This window comes from Echinococcus granulosus (assembly GCF_000524195.1).
Source record: "Echinococcus granulosus chromosome Unknown EG_S00015, whole genome shotgun sequence".
In the NCBI taxonomy this organism is placed as follows: domain Eukaryota; kingdom Metazoa; phylum Platyhelminthes; class Cestoda; order Cyclophyllidea; family Taeniidae; genus Echinococcus; species Echinococcus granulosus.
The window spans coordinates 902,146-913,516 of NW_020170395.1; the positions used below are offsets into that span (position 1 = coordinate 902,146).

The 11,371-nt window shown below is 43.2% G+C and overlaps 1 protein-coding gene across 1 annotated transcript; it reads right to left on the reverse strand. All coding sequences in view use genetic code 11, as the record gives it.

Moving 5' to 3' along the window:
* Positions 1–1,396: 1,396 nt before the first annotated feature.
* Positions 1,397–9,838, reverse strand: EGR_03093 (putative pre-mRNA-splicing factor ATP-dependent RNA helicase mog-4; the record flags this gene model as incomplete). The annotated part of the gene is made up of 13 exons (XM_024492342.1): positions 1,397–1,708; positions 2,587–2,735; positions 2,856–3,031; positions 3,758–4,081; positions 4,952–5,157; positions 6,202–6,414; positions 6,954–7,076; positions 7,144–7,437; positions 8,692–8,973; positions 9,049–9,174; positions 9,210–9,494; positions 9,531–9,726; positions 9,759–9,838. 13 exons carry the CDS (start codon positions 9,836–9,838, stop codon positions 1,397–1,399), a joined length of 2,766 nt encoding a protein of 921 aa, XP_024353268.1.
* Positions 9,839–11,371: the final 1,533 nt, after the last annotated feature.

Genomic DNA, 11,371 nt, shown 5'->3' on the forward strand with positions numbered 1-11,371 from the left:
TTTCGACAGCGCCTCAAGGGTTGAGTTGTCTGACATGTTCCATTGGTTTTTCAAGCTTTGTACGCATTCCTTAGTCTACAGTCGATCCAGCAGCAGGAGGATGCAAGCGTTAAGATTGCGTGTGCGATGAAAAGACGAAGTTTCGGCTTCTTATTATCAACCTAGGATTGTTTGTTCTATTGTTTGTAACTAACGTTTTCAGGATGACCTCGCCTAGTGTCACTATCCCTCTATATCACGTCATGCACTCCTGGGAACTGTCCAAATTTGAATACTTTGTTCACATTTTGGTTGGTACCCAAAAGCTGATGTGCTATCTTATCTCTTAAGATATACCAACTGTATGAGGTTTCCAGAAGAGAGCATCCATACGTCAGCATTGGGTAGCTTCCACTACTTGCATATCACTTTTCGCCTTGACCTCGAACCCGCCGATATTAGCCAGTCAGTTTGTGTGACCTTAGCATTTGTCACCTTTGTCCCCATTATATATTTTCACCTTTCAGTTTTCCATCCTCGGTGTATTTGAACAGGCTTTTCAATTATTTTTTCCCACACAAAGGCGCGCAGTGAAATTCGCTGCATGCATTTGCATAATTAGGACAGATCATCGAACATACATCGAAATTTCTGCTAGATTTGATGTCTGGGTCAACTGTTGGACTCTCGAAAAAACAAGAAATGTGAACCCTACCTTGATTTATAACATTCAAATGGAACATTACTCAATGCGGCAGGTGAGTTTGACGCGCAGGTAGTGTTCATCCGCGTGAGCCCGGAAGGCATGGGAGTAAGCACCTGAATGCGCCCGTAAGTACAAAAAGCGAGAGCATCCCCTCGTTTTTCAACATGAAGGTGACTGCTACATCAACTTAATGAGTGACTAAAAAGTTGCGGACTCACCAGAGGCTAAACATGTGAGCAATGTCCAGAACCCGTGCTGGATTATGAGAGATTTTAACATAGTGAGGCTGATCTTTCGGATGGCGAGGATTCTAGCCTTTGTGACAATTGGGTTTTACATAACCAACCCAAAATTTATTTACCCAATTCACAAGGGACCTAACTCAGCTGCCTAAGGTGCCGAGCTTGCAGGGTAGCTCGGAATTGTCAACCGATGGGAAATTTGTTTTGACTACTTACACAAATTACAAGTCTACAAAAGTGTCCAAGTGCCATGGTCACGGTGTACTCCGCCTTTAAAGACCATGGGATACTGTGCGTGCATAACCTTTACGCCGAAGTTGAGACAGAAAAATTGCAACACTTCTTGATGTACCCGGGGTCCGTAAACATGCTCAATAGTTTGCCTGCTACAGAGAAACAGGTAATCGTGATGTAAAAATGATGGTGGATGATGTTACCTATGTACAAAGGGCGTATGAGGATGTGCCGATTAGGCGTCCCGGGCCTCCAGATCGACGCGAGCTATACCCCGGTTTTTAGGCATTTTACGTGTAGCCTCCTCGATCTCCGTGGACTTGTAATAGTGCGGTGCAACTTCAGTGAGCCAACGGGGCTCAATCTCGGTCACCTGTCGCATGAACTCGCGCGTGGTGAAGACTAACTCGTGGTAGAGCACCCACCGTGGCTGTTGCTCAGCCAGAGCGCTGTTGGGGTGTGGGTGGATAGTGTGCTGATGCTTTACTGTCTTGTATCCATTGCCCGTGAAACGTGCCGTGTGGTAGAAGAACCCTGCCGTAAGAGCCTAAAAAGAAAGCAAGACTCAGTTCAGTGACTACCAAAACGGGCCCGCTTCGGTCATTAACGCTCAACGTCCTGTCGAAGCGATGGAGCCAGGCCATCGGAGTTGAAAGTGCACGAACCCAGAACGCTCACGTGAGGTCACCGAAACGGATCAAGAAACGTTTAAGGTAAACAAATGAAGATCAGATGGAGCTATAAACCGCGCTCTGAGTACAATGATAGTAAGCTGAATCAGTTAGTTGGGCTCAAGCTTCAACTGGTATAAGTAGGCTTAATATTTTGAAAATCTAAATGACACCCCAAATGCATGCGAAAATGCCACTAGTTTGTAAACAGATTTGGGTTTAAGGTGATTCTTGTACAAAATATGCTCGCTGCAGAAAATCAGCCAACCTTCAGCTTTCCCAAAACAAATCCGCCTGGCGCAGGCTGTTTAACAATTGGGAATTAGCAAGATGCGTTGCTAATGTAGAATGCAATTTCGTCATCAAATTGGCCCTATTGTCTCAAAATCCGAAAGGTCATATCAACATTTTACGCGTACTGAACATGCTATGGCGATGGTATATGGAAACGCTGCAATCAGTAGGCAATAATGTGCTCCTAAAAATCTAAGAGCCGGCGAGCAGTGTGAAAGGACCCTTCAAAGCAATTCCGCACCCCTGAAAAGGTACACGAATTAGATTTACTGCTTGGCACCGCCTAATCTGTAGGTCGAATTCAGATAAACTTCGGAATAAACAGCTCTGAGAAGTCATTCTTAGTTATGAGAAACCAAACATTGAAGTAAAATTAGATTAAATACTTATCCTTGGCAAAGATAGTTTAATAAGTGGTTGAAAAGCCCTAAAACCGAAGTCTGAAGCCAAAAGAACTCACTTTTCTGATGCCAATATGATCGCCGGGGTTACTCATCGGTTGGATCTCCACCCGCTCCAGGAGACTGACAAACTGGTCTCGAATGTCCCTCGCCCGCTTCATGGTCCGGTGCTGAATGAAGTGCTCGTAGCACCATTGCGCAGAGAAGTCTCGAGAGTAAAATTAAAAAGGGTAAAATCCAAACAATAAAGGCAGTGGCAATACCAGGAAAGCCAACAAGTAGTCAAACGGAGGGTGGGCATCAGCAACAAAGAAGATGAACATCATACCAGCATTGGCCCACTGATTGTATACATTCATGAGAGTGAGATGATCTCCTGTTACGTGATGGAAGGCCTTGCGGGCTGCATCAGCATGCACCACCTTGTCCTTGGGGCGATAAAAGATGGAGTTGTTCACTGAGAGCATGGCAGAAATTGTGATCGCCTCTTCCGAGCATTTGTATCTATGTGGGGAGAGAAAAAATGAAGCATTTGAACAATTCTACTGTGTTCACCAGATATTGAAAAGCTATCATTGTGTTTCCTCTTCCGTTTACCGATTCGCATAATTCAAGTAAAGGGAGTAGGTGCATATAAAACTACGCTCCTTAATCGAACAGTTAAATCAACCAATTTAGGACCGCGCAAACTTGGTTTAGTATTGCGCAAAATCTCCTTGGTTAATAAAATTCAATTTACTGACTACACACCAACATGAAACACGAATCTGGTGCAGTTGTTGAAGAGAAAATAAACGAAAAAAATCAGCAGAGGGGAAGTAAGTAGGAGGATGAAAAACACTGCAGTGAGAGAAAGGGGTGTGATCTCTGAACAGAATTAATCATTTCTTGCATTCTTTTGGAGTGATTCGGTCTAAATAAAGTAGAAATGTAAGTAGGGAGGAAGTGAAGAAAGCTCACTTTAGTGGGATCTAAATAATCTTGCAAAAGAAATGGAAAAACTGAAACACCTGTAGTGGAAGGAAAGAAAATACGTCAAGACCATGGATTACATTCGGCCTCCTTCAAATCCTAGATGGTAGCAGTTTGCATCGCTAAATTAATCTGACCTTAAAAAAACCATAAGAAATGGGAGGGACGGCTGGGCAAATTTTGGATAGTAAATGACACAAAAAAGGAGAAGGAAAACAGGCTACAGCAAGACACTCATAGAAAGAGAGGAAGACTCACTTCTCTGAGGCGAGAATCATCTTAGAGAGCATGGGATCGCAGGGGAACTCAGCCATCCGCCGTCCAGTCTTGGTGAGCTCACCCTTGTGGTTAAGTGCACCGAGAGCATAGAGCTGTTCCAACGCCATCACCAAGGCGTCATGCGGCGGGGGGTCCATGTAGTCGAAGTGTAGGAGGTCGTCGATGCCCAGCGACTTAAGGAGCAGCACCACGTTCCCAAGATTGGTGCGCTGGATCTCCGGCACCGGCTGGGCCTCCAGTTCCGTGTGATAGGCGTGCGAGGTATAGAGACGAAAACACTTACCCGCCGCCACTCGACCCGCCCTGATGTAAACATGACACCGATCAAGACTTTGGGCGAAATTATATCTGTCTTAATCACACATATTTAAATATGGCCATCACGCTGGTGGTGTCACCTAGGCTATCAGTCTCTGTTATAACATAGCTACTTCCAGACTGATCCAACGTGTAACGTCTTCAGAAATAACCGGAGTGCTACGTTAGTGACAGTGCAAAGAATATGGCTACTCTAGTTGACATTCTGAAGAGGGTTTATTTTCAAACGGATCGACTAGTTGTTGTTAGTGCAGAAGCAAAGGATATATTTTTGATAGATGAATTAAAAGGGAATTACAAATGGAAGGTTGAATTCTGAATCATGTCGAGTAATGGTGCGAGATATGTGCTTAACAAGTTCACAACAAGGGTGCTTAAAAAGTTTGGGAAAAACAGTGAACGCCGTTACGAGGATCTAAGAAACTCTGAGGAACTGTTTTACATCGCCTTGATGAATGAATTATGATTTCAATTGCTGACAAGGAAAGCAATAGATATGTGGGATACGGTGACCTTCCAATGTCATCCAAATAAATGTTTACAATTCAGTTTACCAGTGCTTAAGATAACATTAGGACTCCATCGAATTGTACAAGATATATCGCTGTCATTGCATCCAGAGGCCTTCTCGGTGTGACAGATGATCGAGCCATGAGAATCAAGAACAGGAGAGTCAAGAACGACGTCCAAAGCAAAACGGACACTACGTAGCGCAATGATCCTAGATCTAACTTCCCTGTTCACGACGAGCCCACAAACTACTAGTGCCACGGTCCTTATACTCGTAAACATTCATTTCCGTAGCATCTTCAGCAGAAGGATTTGGAGGCTACAGAAACACGATTCTGCGCTTACCTGCCGGCACGTTGGTCGGCTGCTGCTCGGGAGATTGGCACCACTAGGAGGGACTCGATTCCGGCACGAGCACTGTAAAAATTCTGCTTGCAAAAGCCCGTGTCGATGACGTAGATGATACCGTCGATTGTTAGCGAGGTTTCAGCGATGTTGGTGGCCAGGACTACCTTTCTTGCCCCGGGAGGAGTCGGAACGAAAATCTTTGCCTGTAGAAGAAGAAGCATGCAGTTGATAAGATCGTTCACTACCATTCTACTGCTGCACAATGCAGTTGGAGGGCCATAAAAGGAATAGGGATTACTAAAACCATAGCACTTCACAACGTATGACAGACGGTTCTTCAGGACCTTACCACTATAAACATATTATAAACTACTGAATCCGCCCTTAATTTTTTTAATCCCGAAATTTAGGATATAGTACTTTTGTTCTCATTTCAAAAACTATATCTTGATGCTTTTATATAGAAAATGAGGGTCACGCAATATTTTCGCAATCCTTTACTTAGTGGAAAGACTTACAGAAAAAAATGAGTGTTAATTGCCATGCGTTCCCATGTTTAAAGGACTTTATGTGTGTAAGTAATAAAAACTCACAATGACCCCTTCGCCAGCGAATTCTTAGCCCTACCCGTTGAAGTACTCTACCGCAGCAAGTCATAAAAAATGTTGAAGATTATTTAAGTAAATTTGGGGATGAAGTATAACACTCTAAATAACTTTTTGCTTGCGGTGTGAAAATTGAATAAAGTGAAGCAATAGCATAGAGAAACCATACAATGAACAAATGACTGAAATAAAGCACATTAACTTGATCAAACCGTGATTCATGTGACAAACGCCTAGCATCTCCTTTGATACAGGTTCCATATTCGACATTTAAGCTCATTTTTGTTTCCAAATTACCGAGCAAAACTGCATGCCGATTCAGTGGAACAGACCTAGATCAAGTGAGGAACCAAGGTGCGCCACGAACTCCCCATCAACATCAAAAACACAATTCCCCAGAGCAATAAACACAATCAAACGTCAATTCTGTGCAATATCCCCAGATTAAACGGAGAAATTGAGTGTAGCCATAAGTTCTCTCCTACATCACAAATTGAGAAAAGGCAAGAAATTATCGGAAGCACAGAACGCTACCAACTACCTATTCAACGAAGTATGCATGAACAAAGCTCCGAAGAGGAGCAACGACACAGAATAAGCGAGGATCGGAAAAGAGGGTAATGAGGGACGAGGCGCACCAACCTGCATATCAGAGGGAAGAGCGGAGTAAATAGGGAGGATGATGAGTTCGCGCATCTTGCTACCCATCTTTTTGGTGCGCTCCAGCAACGCCTCATTGGCCGTCTCAATCTCCTCCTGCCCCGTAAAAAAGACCAAAATGTCTCCCGGCGGTTGGGTAACGTGAATCTGCAGCACTGTCACTATCGCCGCCTCTATGTAGTCCGCTTCCGGCGCCTAAGTAGCAAAAGCTCACACTTCTAAGCTTCGGGTAAAAGTATAATGCCTCCTCAAACAGGGAGTTCAACAAAATCTTTCAGGTCGGCTTAAAACCAAAAATTATGAAGGTGATAAGCCTGTACAAGTATTTTGGATTCCATTCCCGGTAGTCCCCGAAAGTGGCTGCTGCATCGTTTCTACCCTTAGCCAGGCATTCATTTACTTTCATGCAAATACGGATAACCCATGCTCCTCTGTAGCGACAAACGAGTTTAAATGCAGAAACTAGTGATGGTTACAACACCGATTTCGTGAAAACTGCCGCTCCCACACCTTTGATCTTCTTTATAATCGGACTCTCAGACTGCCTGCTGAGTCATCATCCCATTTGCTTTGGGAGCAAAAGATTTGAAGCTATAAAGCTTTTACTCCTAATGTATAAGTCTACCGTACCTCAGAGATCAACATTGCAAAATCAATCAAGAATAGTGATATGAGAGCATGTGCGCACCACAACTATGGAATCGGCAACGTGCCTTGGTGTAGTAGATATCAACAGGATATCGTCTGCCAGGAATTCGGAAGATGGGCGCGTCATCAAAGAAGTGGGAAAACTTCTGCGCGTCCAGAGTGGCTGAACTGATGAGAAGTTTCAAATCAGGTCGGAATCGGGCCACATCCTACAGAGAAGGAACGAGCGTTATGTCATTGCCGAGAAAAATGAGCAAGCGGAGTATCAAGGCTCACCTTGACGAGACCAAAGAGGACGTCGGTGTGGAGGGTGCGTTCGTGCGCCTCGTCAATCATCATGACGGAATAGGAGGCGAGATCGGGCTCGCTGAGGAACTCGCGCAGCAGCATACCGTCGGTCATGTACTTCACCATCGTGCGTTCTGAGGTGCAGTCCTCAAAACGGACGGTGTAGCCCACCTCGAGACCCAGCTTCACCGACATCTCCTGCGCCACTCGTGCTGCCACTGACATAGCCGCAACTCGGCGCGGCTGTGTGCAACCAATCCGCTTACCGGCCTTGCAGTAGCCCTGCAAGTAGGGTCAAGGGTAAGCAGACGGTTATTCTGCCTATCTCACGATGCAAGATACAGTGCTCTCAATGTATTGGTTGCCCAAAATGCCATCTTAGTCACGGATGAAGAGCTTTCAGATATTTTAATTGCCCCCTCTCCTATTCCGCCAGTTACTGGTGCGATTTTCTACCACATAGAATTGGAGAAAGCGGAGACTATACATAAAAATATTACCCGAAGATCAACTCGCCGGACGACATGCCTTGCTGGCATACCTTTCTTTGAAGATTTATTTATTTGCGTTGATGTTGAGCACTTTAAGCAAGTTTGAAAACAATGATACTCACCCTCAACTGGGATAACTCAGATCTCCATTCACTTTGCTAATTCCTAATGGTCCCATAGTCGATGACAGACAGATCAAACATACCAAAGGCTGCTAATAAGTTATGGAAAAATGACTCATTGAAAATTGTTTTTCAGAATGTGATAAGCAAAAATGCCGGAAGGCAGTGAGGAATGTATACCAATCTAAAGATACCTTGCCAATCCGAAAACAACTTGCCGAACAGTGTGCCAGGCCAGGGCATATTTATATTTGATAATATAACAGTCTACTTCAAGATTAGCGGTTCCATGTGGGCGAACTTACATAGAGTAATAAGGTTTATACACTTCAATAAGTGAATTAGGGAAATCCTCTGGTTTGTATGCTACACCAAATTTCTCCATCAACAGATTCATGTGAAAACAGGGGCGTTCTCACCCGATAATGACGTGCAGAATGTTTGAGATGTTACAACATCAGTAAAAGTGATAAAAGAAAAGGACTTGAGTGACTCCCTTCTACACCATGTGTTAAAAAAAAGTTACGAAATGTAAGGTTCAAAGCAGACTCGAATCAACAACAGTGCTAAAGGAAGGCGGCTAAGCAATCCTACCCACTTTGCTGTAACGCTAACGAGTTGTAATTTCAGAAATGTCTAAACAATTTACCCACACCGTCCGAATTCGCTGAAGAAACCAAAAAAGATGAATTAAAAACGTTCAGGAAAAAATTTATAAGGCCATGGAAAGCCGCCACTAGAAAGAAGGTGAGGGTACTACATTCCAGTAACTAGATTAATAAAAACACCATCATGAAAGTTGTTAGCGAATGTACTTACAAATCACAAATCCTAAAAGTGCTTTGAAATACCTTTAAGCCTAGGTACACAAAAATAATGTCTGGAAAATCAAGGCGACAAGTTCAGAAAATTTGCAAACTTACGGCCTCGTACAAATATTGCGGTATTTGAGTGGTTTTTCCAGAACCTGTTTCGCCTTCAATTACAAGGACCTGATGATCTTTGATTGCATCCAGTAGGGCTCTACGAAAGTTATATATTGGAAGGGATTTGCGAGTCTCCTGAAGAGTCTTTTTCTGCTCCTCAGAACGCCTGCGCAACTGCTCCTCGGGTGTCAATTCTGGCTCAAGATTTACATTTGAGCCAGGTTGGGTCAGGGCCTTCATAAATTCTATCTCATCGTCCAAAATAAGTTCGTACTTTTCCTACAAATACAAAGCACTCACCGCATAAGTACAAATGCAAAGGAATGCAGTCTTCAAAACTACCTTCGTACGTACCTTGACTTTGCTGTCTCTGGCACCAAGTTTAAATAGGGCTGAACTTAGGTGTTCTTGTTCCCATCTTCGATTTTCACCGTGGGGGCCTTTTTCAGCTTCAGTTTCATAGTACGTGTCGTCAGGACGCTAATCAAAGATAAAGAAACAATTAAGTAGATTACCTTATTCTCCGTCGGAATAAAATAATGTTGAGCATTTTGTTCAGCCGTGACAACTTTGTGAGCGTTTGCTGCCTCAAGAATCGTTCGCTTGTATTTAAGTTCGGTCCGCTCAAGCTCAGTAAGCCTACAAGACTTAAAAAAACATAAGACTTGCTCTTCTTCGCCAAAGAACGTTTCTTCATCACGGATTTCCGCTTCCAAATCCTGTAGTTTATCTAGCTGTCGTTTCTTCAGGTATTCCCAGCGGGATTTCTTCTTAAGTTCTTCGAGAAGTTCCTCCCTTGTCTAGGGCTTCGTTAAGCCCCAAATTAATAAACTTACCACTTCTCCACGTTCCAGACGTTTAAGATCTTCCTCCAAGCGAGAACCACGGACAGCTTTCTTATTCGACTCATTGTCTCTAGTTAAAAGGCGCTGAACAAAAGCGTCTCGTTCCTTTATGTCGTTCTCCCTGTCCCGTTCTTCCTCCTCATACTCCCTCATGGGATCATCGGCATCGTCATCTGGTGGCTCATTTCTAACCCACTAAGAAAATGAAAAAGACCGTACGGTGGTGCTTCTGCAATATTCTCTTCTTCATCACTCTCACTAGCAGCCCTCTTCCTCAGATTCCGCTTTTTTGTGTTCATTTCCAAACTAAAACGATGCTAATCAAATGCACTAACAGAATACCATTAACAAACAAAGTATTAGGCGATCCCTCACCCAGGAAAAATATGGGCTAGGTGGGCCATTACATCTAGTTTCTAGGTCACTGAATGAATGCTTAGCAAACTGAGACTGCTTGTAGTCATAAGTTGTCTGAAGGTTTTGTAAAGTATTTTTAACTCCAAACATACAAAAAATTTCTTTTTCTTTAAAAGCAAAGGTTGAGCTAAATTGTTGGAAACTAGGAATATTAATATATGATATGCAAATCTACTTCTATTTAATCTTATGCTCATTTCAAACGCATCGATATTCTAACAAAGTGAGCAAAGCACTTAAGAAAACTGATAAGTCTTGTGACGCAAAATAAAATACTGGCAACTTCTTGGGTGGATTTCAATGTAACGCCAAGTTTGTATTAACCTGATGTCTGTTAAATTCCGCGTTTAACCACGCGGGACCTATGAACTTTACGCTATGCATACTTATTTTTAGAAACGCGGTTTCTTGCTGGGTTCTATAATCTGCTCACTATCCCCTAGGGTAATAATGAACCCATGCAGTGTCCCCAGACTTCCCTGAAGATTGAAGACTACATAATACTCGGGCAAAATATATTGTAACACGATGGTGGTTTATCCCTCGGTATTGGTGAGGCACCACATTTGTACTTCTTGTACCTCGCTGGGTAAGCTGGCCTTCGGGCCATGCCAGTAACCCAGACACCTTCTCTGTGCTGAATATATTTATTCTGCCCGAATGTTGTGTCTTCTTTCGTCTTCAGGGAGTCTTGGGACGCTACCATATATTCAGCACAGAGATGGTTTCTGGGCTACTGGGATGGCCTGAAGGCCAACCCACCCAGCAAGGTACACGAAGGCTAATTCAAAGTACAAAAGTGGCGCCTCACCAATACCGAGGGATAAACCACCATCGTATTACATTTATTTCCATGCTTGTATGAGCTGTCACGATATAGAGAAGCACTTAGAGAGAGGACTTTCTGTTTATCTTCTAATGCAATGGTTTATGCATGGTAATACTGTTTATTGCTGATTTTTGCTTAAAAAAGGGGGTCTTAGCACAATATAATTTAATCAAATTTATGCTGCAAAACTTTGCCTATTTGCTTAAGTATCCGTTTTAATCTTCCAAGAAAGTTAGGCTCCGCCTATGCGCTTTTGCTAAACGGCATGGTGTCTGAGTCATGTTAACAAATTCTGTGCCTTTCCATACGTCGGAAATAGAGTTTTAGTCCTGGTATAATTCTTTTTTCCCTTAAAAAATTCAGAGTGCTACGCATATTTTACTTGAGGAGCAGATACTCAAATCTTGAGTTTCTGCTGGCTTCTAGCCATGTGTGACTTCAAGGGGCACAGTTTTGGACTCAGGTTTAACACATTCGCACGCTATTTTCTAATATTTAGAGGCCTCTCTAAGACCAACTTTTGACAGCATAATAAAGACCGCATCTAGCAAAGTGTTCTTTGGCGTTCGCCTTCTTTTGGTCCGTT